At 43.3% G+C, this 21,883-nt stretch overlaps 1 protein-coding gene across 1 annotated transcript in view; it reads right to left on the minus strand.

Moving 5' to 3' along the window:
* Window positions 1-18,979, minus strand: part of LOC146986559 (protein NLRC3-like) — a 106,443-nt gene extending 87,464 nt beyond the window's left edge. The window contains exons 1-4 of the mRNA XM_085780503.1: window positions 18,970-18,979; window positions 16,702-18,838; window positions 14,069-14,254; window positions 6,956-7,129 (exon numbers count right to left, since the gene is read on the minus strand). Coding sequence (XP_085636629.1) covers window positions 6,956-7,129; window positions 14,069-14,254; window positions 16,702-18,838; window positions 18,970-18,979 — 2,507 coding nt within the window. The remainder of the gene's footprint in view (window positions 1-6,955; window positions 7,130-14,068; window positions 14,255-16,701; window positions 18,839-18,969) is intronic.
* Window positions 18,980-21,883: the final 2,904 nt, after the last annotated feature.

Genomic DNA, 21,883 nt, shown 5'->3' on the forward strand with positions numbered 1-21,883 from the left:
ATAATGTAAAGTTACATTTTTACACGTCTGTGAATGAAGAAGAGAAGAGTTCCGACCGGAACCTTCACAAACATAATAAACAGTGACATCATTTCCGTTTCACGTGTGAATTTTTTTATTCATTACAAAAACAGTTTTTCATAATAAAATGCAATCTGTAAGGCATATCTATATGAAACGCAAGTGGGAATTTACAAGTTTACAAAAAAATGTTCAAGTTTTCACATATATTGAAAGTCTTAATCGCTTTCTGGCTGCTTGAAAATTTGATGGAGGTTATGTATTGCTTGAGCTCACCGCTAAGAGCAGTAAAGGAAGTAAAGGAAGGGTTTTCTGGCGACACCAGAATATTACCGCCCCAGCGACAGGACAGCGGGGAATGCAAGTCTTATAAATAAAAAACAGCCACACGACTGCACACATGCCTTAAAAATATAATGTATGAAAATGTTTCGGGTATTAAAATACACTTTTAAATGCAAAACGGTGGTTAAAATAAGTCTGTGAATGAGGAAGAGAAAGGTTCCGACCGGAAACTTCTTCTTTTTTTTTTTTCTTCAATGAGCTTTATTGAAAACATTGTACATACAACGGGATGTACAGAGAACAGGGTTGTACCAGTCTATGGGTTGTACATACAATCAAACATGAAACATCAGACAGGTGCTCCAATATGTATCAAGAAACATAAATAATAAATAAATCAAAATAAAATCAGGTGGTTTTAAGCAATATTAGAAAGCATAAAATCATGGAAAAAATAAATAAATTAACATATGGTATGACAGAAAAAAAGAAAAGGAAAAAAAGGGAAATAGAATGTGTAAGCTTTATTCTACTTCTTTATTCTTTGAAAAATCTCTCATAAATATCTATGGATGTGATGCTTTGTTTAGTGTCAATTAGTGTAAGGGATTTCATGTACTCTTTGAACTCATGCAAGAAACTTCTGAAGTTGGGTGAGGTTTTGGAGTGTTTACATTTATGTATGTGAAATTTGCCATACAAAATGAATACGTTTATAATAAAGGTGATGTCCTTTTCTTCCGACCGGAAACTTCACGAACAGAATATTAATAAACAGCGACATAATTTCCGTTTCACGTGTGATTTTTTATTGTTTTGTTTTTGTTCAAAACTTTGTTTCACATTACAAAAACAGTTTTTCATAATAAAATGCAATCTATAAAGCATATCTATATTATACGCCAGGGGGAATTTGCAAGTTTACAAAAAAATGTTCAAGTTTTCACATATTGAAAGTCTTAATCACTTTCTGGTTGCTTGAAAATTTGATGGAGGTTATGTATTGCTTGAGCTCACCGCTAAGAGCAGTAAAGGAAGTGTAATCACATGAAGTTACCTGTGTGTGGTAGAGTGTGGGAGAGGAGTGTGTGCTTCCGCGCGCATTTGTATGTTGTCTGTGTGTTTTGATGTGTGTGTGTGTCTGTAACAGTAATCACATGAAGCTGGTTCTAGAGTCTGTGTGTGTGTGTGTGTGTGTGTGTGTGTGTGTGTGTGTGTGACTGACTTGACACATGTCATGAGCTGCATCCTGTGTCAGTCTGATTTAGCTGTGTGATAAGCGCCACAAAACTCCTCCCTCCCTAATGATCTGATTGATTACACCTGTGTGGCAGCCTGCCCTCAGAAGTTACCATGGCGACTTTAACTGCTTACATTTTACTGTGTGGAACAGTGTTGTGTTGTGTCTGTTTGTGTATGTGTGCATGTGTGACTGTGTGTGAGCGTCTGTGAGTGTGCATGCCTTGGTGTGTGACTGACTGAATTCATTTCCTATGGACATCCTCTGTCAGTCTGGTTTATCATGTGTCTGTGTGGGGCTGTGTTTAAAAACATCTTAACGAGCGGCCAGGCTGCACCTGCACCTGTTCTATTTATAGACGTTGATAACGAGCTGGCCAGCTGGCCACTGCACGCAGAGCAGAGCAGAGCAGAGCAGAGAGATTTGAGCTCGGTGCAGCAACCGAACAACAGCCCAGAAAAAGAGAACCGTACCTCTTATCAGAATGTGGCCATGATTTTCTGGGCAAGAAGACCTTCCTGAGCAATTTGATGTGCATTAAATGTTTGTAGGGCAAAAACTTTTCTCAGAATCGCAGGTTAGAAAAGGGGGTCATTTCTGCTTTTCTCAAAAAATCAGCTCCTACTTTTATATTGAAGTCAATGAGCCACTGGAGCGGGTCTAGCTGCACAAAGAGGCTCCGTAATAAAATTCTGTAAGTCTGTCTGCTGTTTTGAGCACATCATATGAGACACGACAAGTGTGGCTACAAACGGTGAGGAAATCATGTGTCTAGAGTTTAATTTGTGGCCGTGCTGACAGTTTATCCAGAAAAAATCCAGAATGTTTTTTCACTCTCTCTCACTCTAACCGATGATGTCACGCGCTCTGACACGAACATTCCGTGCAATACACAACCATTATAATCTCATAATTTCTCCAAAAATGATCATGGTCATTGATCATGGATTGATCAAAAACTATATGACCTATTAAAATGTGGAGTAATACGACAATACGCAAGACTTGTGTCTACTGTTTAAAGTTTAAATGAAGTCTCTAGGTGAAAGTATGCTTGAGCAGTAGACGTTTGTTAAACTCCAATGATTGGTCTTTTTCGCTCTTTTTTTCCCGCCCGTCCCATTGATTTCAATGCAAAAATTTTGCGCAGTTTTTCGCGATTTACGTCGCGAAAAATTCGTAAACTATTGAGAAAAGTAATATCACACCGATCCCGATCAAACTGCACGTTTTGATATATAATTTGTAGCGAATCGAAAATAGTCCGAAAGATGAAAAATAATACTAGAAAAAGCATTTCCAAGAATGGAAATGGTGTGAATGCTGAAAGCAGCTGAACGCTGTTGCAGAGTTAGCAAATAGTGCAAGCAGTGATCACCATACAAATGTTTGACCGAGGTAGGAATCGAACCCACAACCTCATGGTCAGTAGACTTTCACTCTGCCTCAAAGCCACAGTGTACACACAGTTACAGAGACTGTTGTCTGTAGATGAGCTGCACTCTGTCTCACTCTGAAGTTAACAAGCCCAAAGCTGCACCTGTTGGAAACACACTGTGTCAACACCAAGAAAGCTTGAGAGTCAAGCTTGAATGACTTACAATGAAAATTTCTGTGAATTTCAGGCTGAGAGCAGCAGTTTCAACATGAAGCACATTATCAGAAGTCAACAGAGGACGACTGGGAAAATAATTCACTATAATTGTTGTTGAGGCAAGATTTGAACCAGGAATTGAACCCACAACCTCATGATCACTAAACCTTTACTCTGCCGCTTCGCCACAGAGAGCACAGACATAAGCATGTTGCCATTGTAATGTGATGATGTGCTGCAAACGGTGGCAGTAGCAATTAATGCGTCTCTTAACGAACACCTGTAACCAATTGAGGGTGGGGGAGGGGAGCAGAATTCAACATCACATAACAAGATTGCTCAGCCTGGATTCGAACTAGTGACCTTGGGGTTGGCAAGCAGCCACCTTACCAACTGGACTACAGACAGAGTTGTGGAGAAGAGAGGTTGAGACTTTGATGAATGTGAGATTTTTCAATGATGCTTAAAAAAAAGGAGAAAATTGTATAAATGAGCCACAACAAGTAAGTAGAGGACTTTTTTGTGACCTGTGACTATTTTTTGGTGAATTAAAATGAATTAAAAAGCACTTAACAGCAAGTTACAAAGTTGAGCTCCTTCTCCTGCTGCTGTGAAAAAAATGCATTAGGCTGAATGAGAGCAGAGAGCTCCCTGGCTGCATTTAAAAAATGTTTTAAATTATTCTCTAAGTCTCTTTGCATTTTTGACCAGAATTTTAGCCAGAAGACAAGTGTGGCTACAAAACTGGAGAAAAATAATTTGTCTAGAGTTTAATTTGTGGCCGTGCTGACAGTTTAGCCAGAAAAACTCTAGAATGTTTTTTTGCCTCTCTCCACTCTGGCACCACTCTAGCTCTGCTCGTTAGACGCAACACACACCCATTATAAAGCTGAAAAAAATCAGAAAAAGTTAAATATTTGAAAAAGTATAAAAAGTATGAAAAATTTGAATACATCCGATAAAGTCCAGAAAAAGCTGCACGTTTTGATATATGAATTGTTGAAATAGCACAAAGTATGAAGGACTAGGAGAAGACCGTAAAAAGGCCGAAGAAAATGGCCGAACAGAAGAACAATAGTGTGAATGCTGAAAGCATTCACACTAATTATGGCCCGGGCACTGGAAATAGCTGTTGGGACCAGTGCCCGGTGCGATTGCCCGTGGCCCTAATAACTCATGTAGCCTATTTACAGTAGAACAATAAGAGTAGTTTCTGTACATACAGCATCAGAGTAAAAGTACTTCTTACAAGGTATCACAGTGAATACTATAATATAGGAGCAGAGTAAAAGTTTCTATAATTACAGTATCACAGTAAAAGTATTTAGTTTGGAGTTACTGGAGTAAAAGTACTTCCTGTACTTGAGTGACAGGTGAAGCTCATTGTTCCTGTTTGACTCAACACCTTTACCTGTGACTGGATCACTGATGATTGACACATTGAAGCTGCTGCAGCGTTTTCTGAGTCTGTGATGTTATAGATGATGTCATGTGTGATGTCACATCCTGACAGGTTCACCTGCTGCACTTTACACTTTATTTCACTCCCACAGTCTCATCAGCTGTGGAAACAGCTACATATCAGTAACACTCCAGAGTCTCCAGTCGAAAGTCTGGACTCTTCACAAGATCACGAAGCTGCTGCTGAGCTGAAGAGCTCAGGTTGTTGAAGCTCAGGTCCAGTTCTCTCAGGTGGGAGGGGTTGGACTTCAGAGCTGAGACCAGAGAAGAACAGCTGATGTCTGACAAACTGCAGTTCCACAATCTGAAAGAATAAAAGAAGAAGATGAAATGATTGATGATTGATCAGATGTGTCCTGATCAATGATCAGTGTGTAAATAAGTAGAGGGACTTTGTATGGGAGGACGTTTAGGGAGAAAACATTGAAATGTGTGAATGTACATACTATATTATTAAGAATAGAAAAGGGACTATTAAGATCACACACACACACACATACACACGCACACACGCACTCACACACACACACACACACACACACACACACACACACACACATCAAAGTCAATGATTCAAGCTCTGAGTGAAGATCAATCAGGTTCAGTTGTGGATCAAAGATCTAAGATCTACAACAGTGACAGTCAGTGAACTGACCTCAGAGTCTCCAGTCTACAGTCTGGACTCTCCAGGAAACCGCTCAGATGCTTCACTCCTGAATCCTGCAGGTTGGTGTTGTCACCCAGGTCCAGTTCTCTCAGGTGGGAGGGGTTGGACTTCAGAGCTGGGCCCAGAGAAGAACAGCTGATCTCTGACAAACTGCACCTATACAATCTGAATAAAACATAAAAGCAGTGAGTTGAGGACAAAGCTCCTTGTTGACAGCGTTCAGTGTCTCATCATCTGTTCAGAACTGAAGAAGCTTCAGAAAGAACAAGTTTAGAAAATCAAAGTCCAACAGCTGAAGCAACAGGAAGCAGATTAAACAGTCACATAGAGAGAAAACAGCTCATTAATATTCATGAGAAGCTGCTGCTGCTTCAACACAGACGCAGTGACTCTGCCTCTTCACCTGTCAGCTCCACCTGTGGCTCCATCCAGACAAACTCATGTTGTGCAGCCACCTTGATCAGAGATTTACTGACCATGCTCAAGACAACAAACATGTGAGGCTGAACTCTGTTACCATGACAACTTACATGTAGAAACACATGTTGAATGAAGCTCAGAGACAGAAAAACCTGAAACACACCTGATTATTATGGGATGTTGTCTTTGAATGTTTCACTATAAACATCACAGAGCCTCAGGAAAGAGGTGGAGCCAGCAGCTATTGATTATAGATCAGTTATTGTCTGATACATCACATGAGACTGGGCTCAGTCAGGGCTTTGATTTATTCACTTCATCTAAAGTTGGATTCTTTTGGACTTTCAGATAACTTTACTACAAGTTCAACGTGTCAGAACGGGTCTGGGGGGTGGGGGTGATCCGATCCGTGCAGGGAAGTTATATAGTGCAGTTTCAGCCGCCGCGACCCGGCTCATCCCATTGAACATTTTTCTACCATTGCAATGATTCTGGAAACATTATTTTAAGGCCGATAAACTCTGCAATGTTGCTTTAAGTGCACCATGACTGAGCTGCACTTCTGTTTACGTTGCCTTGGTGAATGGTCAACACACAGACGTGTCCACTGGCTTTTTAGCATCCAGCAGTTTAGCAGCTAATTCAACTGCAGTGATGCTCCACTGGAGAGGTGAACACCTTCATGAGCTTTCATCTGAAGAACCACAGCAGCTTTTATCTGATGGGAGACCAACGCCTGAGCTACGGTGGCTAACAGTTAGCAAGTTGTAACCTACTCTCTCTCTGACACTTAGATACATACACAGCCCAGGTTGTGTGTCTTATCTGTTGTAAACCTTGTAATAACAGCTTGTTGTGTACAGTTAACATCCTTTTTGCTTAGGTCTGAGTGTGGATTGTGTTAAAGGTTTGTTGTGTGATGTGAGCGGTGCTCCAATATGTGATCCTGTTATTGATCTGAGTTGTGTGTTAATAACAGCTGATGTCAGGACGGCATGGATTGTGGGGAAAAGGTGTTGCACATGTTTAAGACTTGGATCTGTGTGAACCATTGTGCATAAATGTGTTTGTTGTGAGGTTTTTGTGTGATGAGCTGTCTGAGGCACCGACCCCCCCACAGCCCTGGTCTTGGTCTGTGAGCGCCTGTCTACCCTGTCCTACAGCCTCAGTGTGGATCAGTAGAATATCAGCCTCATGTCTGCAGCTCAGTATCAACACAACTTTCACAGCACATTCATCTGAGCACAGAAATAAAACAGAGTCTGACCTCAGAGTCTCCAGTCTACAGTCTGGACTCTCCAGAAAACCACTCAGATCCTTCACTCCTGAATCCTGCAGGTCGTTGTGGCTTAGGTCCAGGTGTCTCAGGTGGGAGGGGTTGGACTTAAGAGCTGAGACCAGAGAAGAACAGCTGATCTCTGACAAACTGCAGCTCCTCAATCTGAATAAAGAATAAAAGCAGTGAGTTGAGGACAAAGCTCCTTGTTGACAGCGTTAAGTGTTTCATCGTCTGTTCAGAGCTGAAGAAGCTTCAGAAAGAACAAGTTTAGATTATAGCTGCTGCGCAGCGATGGGTCGGGTCCGGGCTACTTTTGGGCACATTTAGGCAATTCTGAGCAACAAACAGGAGAATAGGAAGACAAGACAGTTGACCTTATAATGTCCAATTTGCATCAGTTGAGGATTGAATCCACAACCTCGGGAACCAAAGACCATTGTCTATCACACTGAGCTAACTGGCAAGTGGCAGTTCAACAGTGGCTTCACAAATTGAGTAAGCCATTCACTGTCGTGCAGGCAGATTTGAAACCACAGTAAAAAGAAAAATCAGTTTTTTAGGTAAAATAATGATATGTATTTGTTAAACATCTACTGTGACTCTAAGATGTTAGGAGCCTTCGCACATGGTCCAGTCCAAGCTATTTGGATTTTTAAATTTAGAGGCTTGCTGTGATGCCACCATCAGTACAACTGTCTTGTGTTTCATGTTGAGGACATCTGACATTTTGATCTGTCATCATCATCATCATCATCATCACCCTTGCTGGGTCTCGAACTCACAATCTCTGACACCAAGAACCAGCTCCTAACTCGCTGAGCTAATTGGCTGGTAGTGAGACCTGCTGTGTAGCTTCATTTATCGACTCAGGGAGTCAGAGCCCAGGCAGCTGTTGTCAAGGCAGATTTCAAAAATGGTCAAAATGTCAGAAATTCTGTTATCTAAACAAAAATCTCATGGGATCTGGCATGGGGTTGGACATTTCTGTAAGGTTTGGTGAGTTTTCACCCATGGGAAGTATGATTTCCGTGGAAGTAGAAAGAAGAAGAGGAGACTGGACCTTTGTGCAAAATTTAGTGAGCTTTCGCCCATGGTCTGGGCCAAGCTATTTGTTAGTTTTTTTTAATTTAGAGGCTTGCTGTGATGTCACCATGTGGACATCTGGCGTTTTGATGTGTCATTATCATCATCACCCTTGCTGGGTCTTGAACTCACATCTCCTCGCACCACAAACCAGCGCTTAACTCAGTGAGCTAATTACCTGGAAGTGCGACATGGTGTGTGTCTTCTCAAATAGACTCAAGGAGTCAGTGTCCGGGCAGCTGTTGTAAAGGCAGATTTCAAAAATGGTCAAAATGTCAGAAATTCTGTTATCTAAACAAAAATCTGTTAATACATGAATTGCATCTTGACAGCATGGAAATGTTGGTGATTTGTTTTTAATAGTAAGTGTTTTGCTTCATAAGAGAAAATCTGATATTTACAAATGTCACTCTTACATTGACTGCAGTTGTTCCCATGAGAGCAGAATTCAAAATATTCTCAAAAATTCAGTTTTTGAGATAAAATTCTGATATTTGCCAAACTTCATCAACCATGACTCCAGAATATTCTCTTTTTTCAGGAAGATTGAAAATGTATTTATCAAGAATTTGATGGTATATATTTACAGTACTGTTTACAGTCAAACGTTTTCATGCACTGTAGGCTCAATTTTTGCTTAATCAAAAATCCGAGAAACAAGTTTTGTGGAGGACAGTCTGGAGATGCTCTGTAGCAAGTTTGGTGTCAATTGAGCAAAAATTGTGGGAGGAGATACTTTTTAAAAGTTTTACAGTTATTGAAAAAAACAGAGTGATGGACTTCATAATTTGTAATGAGTTTAAGTGGACAAAAGTTTCAGCAGTATTGAGGCTACATCGTGGTGAAGTTTCAAAACTGTAGCATGTACCGTTGGTTTGGTAGGAATTTTTAAAGTTTTTAAATTGAAACGCTTATTGTGCCCCCCCCTAGGAGGGGGGGTGCACATGTCCTTGGAGTTGAGTGAATCTGGCATGGGTTTGGACGTTTCTGCAGAGTTTGGTGAGTTTTCGCCCATGGGGAGTATGACTTCCTTGGAAGAAGAAAGAAGAAGAAGAATTCCTAGGAATACAATAGTGTCCCGGCAGCTTAGCTGCCCGGACCCTAAAAATCAAAGTCCAACAGCTGAAGCAACAGGAAGCAGGTTAAACAGTCACATGGAGAGAAAACAGCTCATTAATATTCATGAGAAGCTGCTGCTGCTTCAACACAGACGCAGTGACTCCGCCTCTTCACCTGTCAGCTCCACCTGTGGCTCCATCCAGACAAACTCATGTTGTGCAGCCACATTGATCAGAGATTTACTGACCATGCTCAAGACAACAAACATGTGAGGCTGAACTCTGTTACCATGACAACTAACGTGTAGAAAAACATGTTGAATGAAGCTCAAATACAGAAAAACCTGAAACCAGCTTATTATGGGATGTTGTCTTTGAGTGTTTCACTATAAACATCACAGAGCCTCAGGAAAGAGGTGGAGCCAGCAGCTATTGATTATAGATCAGTTATTGTCTGATACATCACATGTGTTTCTGTAGTGGAGGTGAAACATGAAGAGAAACAGAGACTGGACTAAAAACCAGTGACGTGCAGTCAGGGCTTTGATTTATTCACTTCATCTAAAGTTGGATTCTTTTTGACTTTCAGATAACTTTACTACAAGTTCAATGTGTCAGAATGTGGTGATTTTCATGGTCTAATAAAAGCCAGTAAACAGAGCTAGCTTCTGTCCAGGCAGCAGCTGCACAAACCACTCAGCCATGTGTAGTATTACAGAGCAAAGGCCCAGAGCTGCTCTGCCTCTTCTGTCAGTACGGTGTGTATGTGGCTGTTTGCACATGTGCAGTAAGTTCCCACAGAGAGTTCACATGGAGGTGAAAAGGCACAACGCTACGCTGCCTCTTAACTTAACTGCACCATGTCTGAGCTGCACTTCTGTTCACATTGCCTTGGTGAATGGTCAACACACAGACGTGTCCCCTGACATTTTAGCGTCCAGCAGTTTAGCAGCTAATTCAACTGCAGTGATGCTCCACTGGAGAGCTGAACACCTTAATGAGCTTTCATCTGAAGAACAACAGCAGCTTTTATCTGATGGGAGACCAACGCCTGAGCTACGGTGGCTAACAGTTAGCAAGATTTAACCTACTCTCTCTCTGACACTTAGGGCCTGTCCCATTTCTCCACACTTGGCTCAGTGCACTTGGTTACGTACACACTTTGGTGACGTTTTGCCGGCGGAACGTATATTTGCATATAGTGTGCAAGAATGTATTAAGTGGCCAAGCGTGTGGGGGGATATTTAAAAGCAATCGGGACATACTTGACAAGTGCAGCCTGTGCCATTGCGCACAGTAGCACAACTACGATACACACACACACACAGCACAGCATAAGTTTTAATAAACAGTGCTGCTGGATCACAGTCTCATCTACTCCAAAAGTGTCTCTATGCACTAGATTCAAATCATAAATGTGTAAGCCCAACTCTGTAAGTAAATAAAACAAACAAGAAAAACGAAAAAATAAAAACATGAACAGAGCATGATGAATATAAAATTAAAAAGTCATAATTATAAGATAGAAAGCTAATTTCATTTTATTTTATTGAGATTAATTCAATTGCGTTTCCTAAACGGGCTTTTGGCTCCCGGTGACGCGGACTTCACCGTGGTGCATTGTGGGATTTATACTTGGCCAAATACCGCTCGGATGCGGTCTTACCTTAAGTGTGGGTAAAGTGCAAATCAAGCGCGCTGCACTTTCAGTCGTTGGAGAAACGGGACACACTTGCGCACTGACACTAAGCCCGTGAATGCACACGCCAAGTGCCCAAGTGTGTAAGTGTGATCAAGTGTGCATATTGGGACAGGCCCTTAGACACTTTTACACACACACACACACACACACACACACACACACACACACACACACACACACACACACACACACACACACACACAGCCCAGGTTGTGTGTTGTATCTGTTGTAAACCTTGTAATAACAGTGTTGTGTACAGTTAACATCCTTGTTGCTCAGGTTTGAGTGTGGATTGTGTTAAAGGTTTGTTGTGTGATGTGAACGGTGCTCCAACATGTGATCCTGTTATTGATTTGAGTTGTGTGTTAATAACAGCTGATGCCAGGACGGCATGGATTGTGGGAAAAAGGTGTTGCACATGTTTAAGACTTGGATCTGTGTAAACCATTGTGCATGAATGTGTTTGTTGTGAGGTTTTTGTGTGATGAGCTGTCTGAGGTGCCGACCCCCCCCACAGCCCTGGTCTTGGTCTGTGAGCGCCTGCCTACCCTGTCCTACAGCCTCAGTGTGGATCAGTAGAATATCAGCCTCATGTCTGCAGCTCAGTATCAACACAACTTTCACATCACATTCATCTGAGCACAGAAATAAAACAGAGTCTGACCTCAGAGTCTCCAGTCTACAGTCTGGACTCTCCAGAAAACCACTCAGACCCTTCACTCCTGAATCCTGCAGCTTGTTGGAGCTCAGGTTCAGTTCTCTCAGGTGGGAGGGGTTGGACTTCAGAGCTGAGACCAGAGAAGAACAGCTGATCTCTGACAAACTGCAGTACTCCAATCTGAATAAAGAATAAAAGAAGAAGATGAAATGATTGATGATTGATCAGATGTGTCCTGATCAATGATCAGTGTGTAAATGAGTAGAGGGACTTTGTCCTTGTGTTGTTGTGGATCATCATCATGTGGCCTTCTACACACATCATCCACATGTCAGCACAGATTCATCAGCTGCTGCTGACCTCAGATCAGTCTGTCAATATGCAATCAATATCTGATCAATACCTGTTGGACTACAACTCTCTGATTCAGGACTTAACTGGATCAAAGACACACACACACACACATACAGCTGCAGTGATCAGATCATTGATTATTGATCAGACTGAGTGAAATGAGCTGAAAGTGAAGAGTCATTGTCAGTGTGAGAGAAGAACAAGTGGAAACATGAGACAACAACTATTTCAAACGTCCTTCATTCATGACATCAAAGTCAATGATTCAAGTTCTGAGTGAAGATCAATCAGGTTCAGTTGTGGATCAAAGATCTAAGATCTACAACAGTAAAGGCCTTTGCACACTGAGGCTGTTTTTTTCGTCCGAAATTGCCGCACGTCAAAAAATAAATTTGACCTCATGTTGTGTCGATCATGTTTACACACCGAGTCCAAAACTTTCGTCCGTCATTAAACTTTTCGGAACAGGTTCGATTTAATGCGTTTTTCGCATCCGTGAAAAGCCTTTTGACCAATCACATCAGCGTTTCGAGGCTGGAGAGGGAGAGAGAGGGGGGGGGGGATCACCGCTGAGTGTCTGTGTCTGTGACTGTCTGTGTGCGTGTGTGCGTGCGCCAGCCGCTGTTCACGTGTGTGTGTCTGTGTCTGTGTGTGAGCGTGCGCCAGCCACTGTTCAGGATCATGGAAATTGACCGTCTTCTGTTTACTGTGTGAGCTAATAATCAATATCTATCAAACTGGACCACTGACATAAAATAAACTGTTGAAGTGATCATGATTTCTGCTGAGAGTTCCGCTGCTCATTAACAAGCAGCAGATCCCCTCGCTACTGGCTCCTCTCAGGATGGAGACTTTTTCTCTTTCACTTCTCTACAAGTGAGAGAACCACAAAGTGCATCACTGCGTGACGATTTTTGCCGTATTAAGTTTCGCTTTCACCAGGTGCTGCTGTTATGCATGCACGCTTCTCTGTGGTGTGTATGTGTGTGAGAGGATGCGGAGATGAATGGAAAGGAACAAAGGCGATCGTCCGACGGGGGGGGGAGGCGGGGGGGGTTGGCGGCGGCGAATATCGCTACATTTTTATTTTTTTAAGACGTTAGTTTAGGCAGCAGCTCTTTGTTGTTAAGAAGCTTCAGGTCCAGAGGCTGTGGACACAGTCACAGTGGCTCAGGAGAAACTGTCCACTGTGTGAAGCTGACCTCTGACCCCTCACTGACAGTGGAGTCATGTGACCAGAGGCTGCTTCACACATAGATATATATAAGAACTAGATGACTCACCCGCAGCTGTTTCCCAATGACAGGGCGTAGCCAGTACGGCGGCCATCTTGGTAAGGTCAACTCTCTCCCTCAGAGCATTAAGCCTCTGCTGCATGTTCTGCTATAATGACCATAACTTGCTCAGTTTTTGTCCGATTTCAAAACGGTTTGATTTTTATGAACGTTTATGCAGTTATGATGCAGCATACTTAAAATCACGGATCATTTTAATAATGTTTTTTTTTTTGTAAAAGTAACATTATGCAAATAGTTAAAGTAATAGCTACATACTGATTAATTTTTCACAGAGTTATGAATCGTGTTTTTAGTGCAGATGACTGGATCACCATCTACTGCACTGTAACTGCAGCCAGAGTCAGAGACAGTTGCCCATTCCAATATGGCCGACTGTGAGCTACGCCTGCGTGTAGTCCGATCCACCCCCTTGGCTTCACAGACATCGTGGACAGGAAGTTAACTCCTTTAATGTCATGTGACCATGAGCTGAAGCTTCCTTCCTGTGGAGCCCAGTGTTGATGTTCATGAGCCTCAGTGTCTCCACAGTGGGATCATCAAACCAACACTGTTCTCTGAGCTACAGGACTTTAACCTGACCTCTCACACTGGGAAGCTGCTTTGACCTTTGACCCTGAACCAAGCAAAGAGGGAAAACTCAGATCTACATCACATCTGCTGCTTCAGCTACAGTGGCTGATCCAGCTGTTCTGTTAGCAGCTTCATCTGAGAGCAGCTCATCATCATCATCATCATCATCATCATCATCATCATCATCATCATCATCATCATCATCATCATCATCATCATCATCATCATCACCACACTGACCTCTGAGTGACCTCTGACCCTTCACCTTCTACCAGCTGCAGTAACATGGAGTCACAATCAGTCGCTGCTTCAAACTGAACTTCACACATTTGAACTGAACACAGACAAAAGTCCAACAGGTCCAGTCAGTGAACTCACCTCAGAGTCTCCAGTCTACAGTTTGGACTCTCCAGTCCAGCACACAGAACCTTCACTGATGAATCACTCAGTTTGTTGTAGCTGATTTTGTTACTCAGGTCCAGTTGTGTCAGGTGGGAGGGGTTGGACTTCAGAGCTGAGGCCACAACTTCACAGTGACTCTCTGAGAGTTTACAATCAACAAGTCTGTGAAGAGAGAAAATATCAAATGTGTCAGAATCAAACCAGATGAAAGCTGCAGTAAAAACACAGTTGATGCATCTGATGACAGGACGTGATGATGTGATGAACATCTGAGCTTCAGCTCATCTTCTCTGACTGTGTGTGTGTGTGTGTGTGTGTGTGTGTGTGTGTGGACACTAGGGGTGTGCATTTGCACTGCCCTCACGATTCAATTCGATTACGATTCAGCAGGTAACGATTCGATTCGATTCTACGATGCATTGCAATGCATCAAAATTCTACGGCACACAACACGGCAAAATTTTTCATCAGTCATGAGATATTGAACAACAGATTTTATCGGCTGGCATGTGTGTATTATCACTCTCCTGTATCTTTGACATAAATGTCATTAAATAAAATAAAATTGAATGGTACAGGGTATTAGATATGGCATTTTCAAACCTGAAAAAGAAAACATAAATCACTTATAGGGCTGCCCCCAAAAATTAGCCGACCACAATTTCATTGGTCGATTGGTCGCAGGAAAAAACAAACAAACCTTTGGAGCCGTGTCTTGTCAAAATTAACTCAAAATCAATATGACTGAACTATATGAAAGACTATGGGGCTTTTATTTTGAAGGGCCAGATACAGGAAGTCGTGACACTTTTTGTTGCTGTTTTTTGTGTTTATTGGTGATAAACGGGCATACTGCCTGTAGTAACGGTAAAACCTGACCGGCTTGTTGAATCTCGGACCCAACACGGCCAGACTCATGAGCGTTAATTAATTCATTCTCAACCTGACCGCGGGTGAAAAAACAAAAAAGAAAGCCAGGCAACACTGCTACTGCTGGTGCTGCCCGTGGTGCTGCCGCTTAGCATGTAGCTATGCCCCCGGGGGTAATTGAAACTTCACAACTTTATTTGAGGCCAAAAAATAAACATTGACATAATCGATTATGGCACGTTGCCGCATCGATGCTGAATCGTGCATGTCCCGCATTGCAATGCATCGCCGAATCGATTATTGTTGACACACCTACAGGACACGAGTTTTGATGAGGTGTCCACCACCGGTGCTGTGAAGCAGCTGGAGGCGGAGCTACAAAGTTCAACTCAAGTGGCTTCATGTCTGTTTCACATCTGACCTGTTAAACTATAACAATAGGTTCTGCTCTTCTCTTGTTACTGTCCACTACTGCAGCTTCCTCCACTGTGAGATCAATACATACACCAATAACAATCAGTACAAATAGCCTACCAATAAAGGAAAAACATTGGTACTCCATTATATATTCTTTTGATTTTTTATTTATTGTTGTTGTGTGTGTGATTTCATGTTCTACTCTGCTTGCCTTTTAAATTCCCCCATGGAATAAATAAAGACATTTAATCGATTGATTGATTCATCTTCAACAGCAGGGCACTGTAGAACATGACAATGTTTAGAAAATATAATTTTCCTGTGGTTCTCTTTAAAGCAGTACTAAAGAACTTTCAATTTGGTTGAGTTTGGCGGCGCCAGTGGACCACCAGCGCGGTCACGTGGTTCATGTAGCTCCCAACAGTTCCAAACTAGGCTTGAAACAACGTTCAAAACACACACAGCCATTATCACAACCATTTCATGCGAGAAAGTCACAGTTTAATCCAGAGTCTGTGGTCAGTTTATTACGTTTGTTAGGAAATTTGCTCCAACGTTTGTTTTGGGAGAAGTGCAGAGTCTGGGAGCCGCAGCGGCTGTCACAGCGGCAGCAGTCGGTCTACTGAGCTGGTCGGCTGGGGCCAACCTCCGTCACCCCGGCGGAGAAAACGAGCCAAGTTACTTATCCGCATGCTTTTAGAGGTTTACCGCTGGCTGGTTAAATTATTTTTAGGATATTAATGTTGGTCTCAGTGATGAAATCTAACAACTGTGGCAGTTGCATTAGTTTTTTTGAATGTGCTGCCTCTGGGCTACGTACTGAAATCACCACATTTACGTAAATAAATAAATATTTTACAATGAACCGATCAGTCTACAATAAATTTTATTTTGTTAAGTAAGTTAAGTTACTTTACACAGCAAAGATTATTACCACTTTATGACTTAAAATTGGTCAGTATTTCATCAACTTAGCTCGGGAGGTGTTTCTTGCTGTGCACTATAGCCATAGACACAGACGTGGTAGGAGCAAAGTCCTTCGTCTCCAGTAGGAGTGTTCTTGCGCAGAGGGGCCGGCCTCACTCCCGTCGTTACGTCACCACAGGAGCTGAGTCTGAACAGCATGTATGAGCACCGTTTTACCAGTGGGTGGGCTGCAGGACCTATTTGCTTTCCTCATTCTAGGAGTTGGTAGGCTCATATATGTAGAGACCAGAAAAAACATGTTTTTCATAATATGGGACCTTTAAACACCACAGCGTTTATCTAAGTATTGATCTAAACTACTGATCAATAATTAAATTAAACATGTCTGGACTCACCGAGCCTTCCTGCAGTTCCTCACAGCTGGGATCAGTCTCTGTTTTCCCTCCTGTATTGTCTTGTACTTGCTCAGGTCCAACTCGTCCAGAACCTGCTCTGACATCTGCAGCATGTAGGCCAGAGCTGAACACTGGATCTCAGAGAGTTTCTCCTCTGATCTGTTCTTTGACTTGAGGAACTGTTGGATCTGCTGATGAACTGACTGGTCCTTCATCTCCGTCAGACAGTGGAAGATGTTGATGCTTCTGTCAGGAGAGATCTTTGTCTTCTTTTCCTTCAGGTTGTTGATGGTTCTCTGGATGGTTTCTGGACTGTTGTCTGTCTGACCCAGCAGACCTCCTAACAGCCTCTGGTTGGACTCCAGAGAGAGGCCATGAAGGAAGCGAACAAACAGGTCCAGGTGACCGTTTCTACTTCTGAAGGATTTCTCCAAGACTCTCTTCAGGAAGTCATCCAGGGTTGAATCAACATGTTTTTCTCCCAGGAACTTCTTGAGGACCTTTGTGTTCCTGTTGGTGAAACAGTGGAACATGTAGACTGCAGCCAGAAACTCCTGAACACTCAGATGAACAAAGCAGTAGACTGTTTTCTGGAAGATCACACTCTCTCTTTTGAAGATCTCAGTACAGAGTCCTGAGTTCACCAAGGCCTCTGTGACATCCAGACCACACTGCTCCAGGTCTTCTTGGTAGAACATGATGTTTCCTTCCTCCAGCTGTTCAAACGCCAGCCTCCCCAGCTTCAGAAGAACTTCCCTGTCGGCCTCCATCAGCTCCTGTGGACTCGTCTCATGTCCTTCACCGTACTTGTTCTGCTTCCTCTTTGTCTGGACCAGCAGGAAGTGTGAGAACAGGTCAGTTGTGGTCTTGGGCAGCTCTCCTCTCTGGTCTGTGGTCAACATGTGCTCCAGAACTGTAGCACTGATCCAGCAGAAGACTGGGACTTGACACATGATGTGGAGGGTCCTGGACGTCTGGATGTGTGAGATGATTCTTCTGGACAGATCTTCATCACTGGACCTCCTCCTGAAGTACTCCTCCATCTGGGCGTCAGTGAAGCCTCGGACCTCTGTTACCCTGTCAACACATGTAGGAGGGATCTGATTGGCTGCTGCAGGTCTGGAGGTGATCCAGACCAGAGCCGAGGGAAGCAGATTCCCCTGGATGAGGTTTATCAGCAGCACGTTGACTGATGACGTCTGTGTGACATCAGACACAACCTCCCTGTTGTTGAAGTCCAGTGACAGTCGGCTTTCATCCAGGCCGTCAAAGATGAAGAGAAGTTTACAGAGAGCCAGCTGCTCTGCTGTGACCTTCTGTAATGTTGGATGGAAAACATGGAGCAGCCCGAGAAGACTCAACCGCTGATCTCTGATCAGGTTCAGCTCCCTGAACGAAAGCAGAACCAGCAGACTGACATCTTGGTTCTCCAAGCCCTCGGCCCAGTCCAGAGTGAACTTCTGCACCGAGAAGGTTTTTCCAACGCCAGCGACGCCGTTGGTCAGAACCACTCTGATGGGTCTCTGTTGGACAGGTGAGAACGTAGAGACGTCCTCTCTCTGTTGGACAGGTGAGACCGTAGAGACGTCCTCTCTCTGTTGGACAGGTGAGACCGTAGAGACGTCCTCTCTCTGTTGGACGGGTGAGACTGTAGAGACGTCCTCTCTCTGTTGGACGGGTGAGACCGTAGAGACGTCCTCTCTCTGTTGGACAGGTGAGACCGTAGAGACGTCCTCTCTCTGTTGGACAGGTGAGACCGTAGAGACGTCCTCTCTCTGTTGGACAGGTGAGACTGTAGAGACGTCCTCTCTCTGTTGGACAGGTAAGTCTTTAAAGATGTCGTTGCACTTGATTGGAGTGTCATGGAGGGTCTTCTTCTTGGACGATGTCTCCAGCTGTCTCACCTCATGTTGGGTATTAACCTCTTCACTCTGTCCCTCTGTGATGTAGAGCTCAGTGTAGATCCTGTTGAGGAGGGTTCCACTTCCTGTTCCACTTCCTGTTCCCTCAGTTCCTTCAGTCACTCGTTCACATCTGCTCCTCAGACTGATCTTATGTTGATCTAAAACCTCCTGCAGACCACGATCTGCTGAGAGAGAAGAGACAGAGTCAGACTGAAGACAGAGAGTCTGACAATCTGATCAGATTATTTTCATCAGCTACAGAAAAATTACAGACAACAAAGAGAAGGTTTGAATCATCATCTTAAATGTCAGTGCTGTGTGATGGAACAATGACTCTGGAGAAAACAACAGGTCCTGGTTTAACAAATGACCATATCAGCAGACAGATGTTCAGTCTCACTTTGTACACAGCTGCTCTGATTTGCTGTCTGCAGCTCACCTCTGGTTCTGAGTCTTTTTCCACACTGGGGACAGGAGGGGGGTCCTGAAGAACCAGACTGGTCCCAGTCTGAGGTGAAGCACTGTCTGCAGAACCAGTGTCCACAGCTGGTGGAGACTGGATCCTTCAGGACGTCCTGACAGAGACCACAGCAGGACAGCTGCTGGTCCACAGAGACACCACTCCTCTTCCTCCTGTCAAGACATTTCTGGATCAACAACATGTCACAGCTCCACATCTGAGCTCTGATTGGTTAACCCCCTCAAGGGGGCGGGGTTCAGTAACCAGAGGAGCAGAGAGAGAGAAAGTAGAGGAAGACGAGTGTAGAGAGTCCTGTAGAGTGTCCTGCTCTTCCTCCACACCGTCTGTCTTTTTCTGGACTCCACTGATTCCTACTGAAGAAGCTTTTCTTTAGAAACACAGCAGCACAGAGACGTAGAGTTACATTTACAAGGAGGTTCAGTGATTCCCTCCAACAGCTGCTCACTATAAAACCATTTCCTCTCTGTCCAACACAGACCTTTAATCAGAGACATCTGGACATCACTGTCAGGTTCATCAGCTGATAAGAAGTTCTGTCTCTACAGGAAGTGACCTCAACTGCAACAGTTCAATCAGTTCACAGCTTGGTAACAGGTCTCTTACTTTGTCTCTGATGGTCCAGGTTCAGGACTGAATTCTGGACGATTTCCCATGGACCAGTCACTCCTCATGGACAGACAGATGGATCCTGGAGACTCTGCTCTCAGTCTGTGGTTCTGACCTCTGCAAACACAAACATCAGTGTTTCCCATTAATTAAAGAGTTTGGGCCCACCACAGTCTCTCACAGGAATTTTTTTTTTTTTTTTTTTTTCTCACGTGTGTCTACGCGATGAGAGCTGGTGAAACACTAGCATGGTTATTTAAAACACCATCTCTGATCTCTGCATACAGACAGGGGCGCACGCCCCCCCCCCCGTCGGACCAACGACCCATCCCACTCTACTATTACCTTTTATTTTCTTCATGACGTCCAGTTAGCTTCAGGACGCTCTGACTGACTGGTGACTCATGGTCGTTTGTCACGGGAGTTTGTCTATTGTGTGTTATTTTGAAATTTACCGGATGCTTGGTGGGTTTGACCTGCTGTTTTGGAGTTGTTAGATTGTGTATTTGATGAGTTTGATGACGGAAACCAAGAAATCCCATGAGCCTCTGTAGCGTAGCTCTGAGCAGCTCGCTACTCTGCTCCGCCGTTCTAAAAATAGCTTGCACCGACAATTAAAGGTAACGAACCTACTGCTATGACTATAGGGATTATGGCAATGGGCCAATTTGCCAAAATGTTGAAAAATCATTTTAATTTGCATATTTGGTAATGAAGTACACACAGGTCTGAATCTGGTCTCTTACTGTGACTCTGGAGGTCCAGGTCCAGACTTGAAGTCAATAAATGCATATTTGGACTGGTCACTCTTCATGGACAGACAGATGGATCCTGGAGACTCTGCTCTCAGTCTGTAGTTCTGACCTCTGCAAACACAAACATGTTTTTATTCACATCACATTGATCAGTGGACACACACACACACACACACACACATTTCCTCTTCTGTGACATCACACACACTTCAGGTTTTTATCTGGTCTCTTACTGTGAGTCTGGAGGTTCATGTTTGGACCGGTCACTCTCCAGAGACTTTGATCTGTCCTCCTGTTCCTCCACATTAACACTCATCTTCAGGACTTCAGTCAGTCTGAGAGGGAAACCAGTAACACACACACACACACACACACACACACACACACACACACACACACACACACACACAGAATCAAGACACACCCAAATCCACGAGGACAAACTATAACCACTTCCTTGTCTGATCCAGTCGTTGACCTCCACCACTTATAGTACTCTGACATTAAATCCATGTTTATCCAGTCACCGTGACCTTTGACCTTTGACCTTTGATGTTTGTTCTGAGTTTGAAGAAGTTGTGTGGAGGTGAATCTGAGACAATGTGCTGACATATGTACGGACTACGTCTGACTCTTCTTCCCTCCACAGTCCACACAGACACACTGACTCTCACACTCTGACACAACAACAACAACAACAACAACAACAACAATAATAATAATAATGTTGTGTTGACACTCACTCGTCTCAGACTTCAGTTTCTCTCCTTCTGCTCCGTTCACTCAAAAATGGTGGCATATTAGTTTCACTTCCTCCTCTGCATTTACAGGAAATCACACAAGTTCATTGTTACAGAGGGAGGAGAAGTCACTTTCTACATGCAGCTGATTTTCTGCGTTGTGTTATGTAGTTAGGGAGTGAGACGCACACTATGGGAGTAAATTCTTCAGAATAAAGAAAAAACACAGTACAGTAGAGTGGCGCCACCTGCTGGGTAACTCCTGGTATTACACCTGTATGGACAGGTGAACTCTGACACCATGAATAAACAGTGAGCTGAGATCCAGCTGTGGTAGTAGAGCTGCTGAGAGATTTAAAGACACTCCACTACAAGTTAGAGCTCAGTCTGTTCTCTGTCTTATTCATCACACATGTTGTCATCAACTAATTTGTGTCTCAGTGTTGTAACTTAACTCGCCCAGGTCTGACAACACGACCATATATGGAAAACACAATCACAACTAAATGTAAGTCCACACAGAAACCTAGAGGATACAAGGAGAATCATGATGAACTCCTTTTAGAAATGCACTCATTGACATAATGTGTTCCCTAGCCCCTTACCCTAACCTTAACCATTACTCTTAACCTAATTTAAACCTAATTATAACCTGAAGTCTTAACCATCCAGCAGCCCTTGGAAAAAGTGAGGACC

Source organism: Trachurus japonicus, chromosome 6 (genome assembly GCF_045865225.1).
Source record: "Trachurus japonicus isolate A0001 chromosome 6, Traja_1.0".
Taxonomy (NCBI): Eukaryota; Metazoa; Chordata; class Actinopteri; order Carangiformes; family Carangidae; genus Trachurus; species Trachurus japonicus.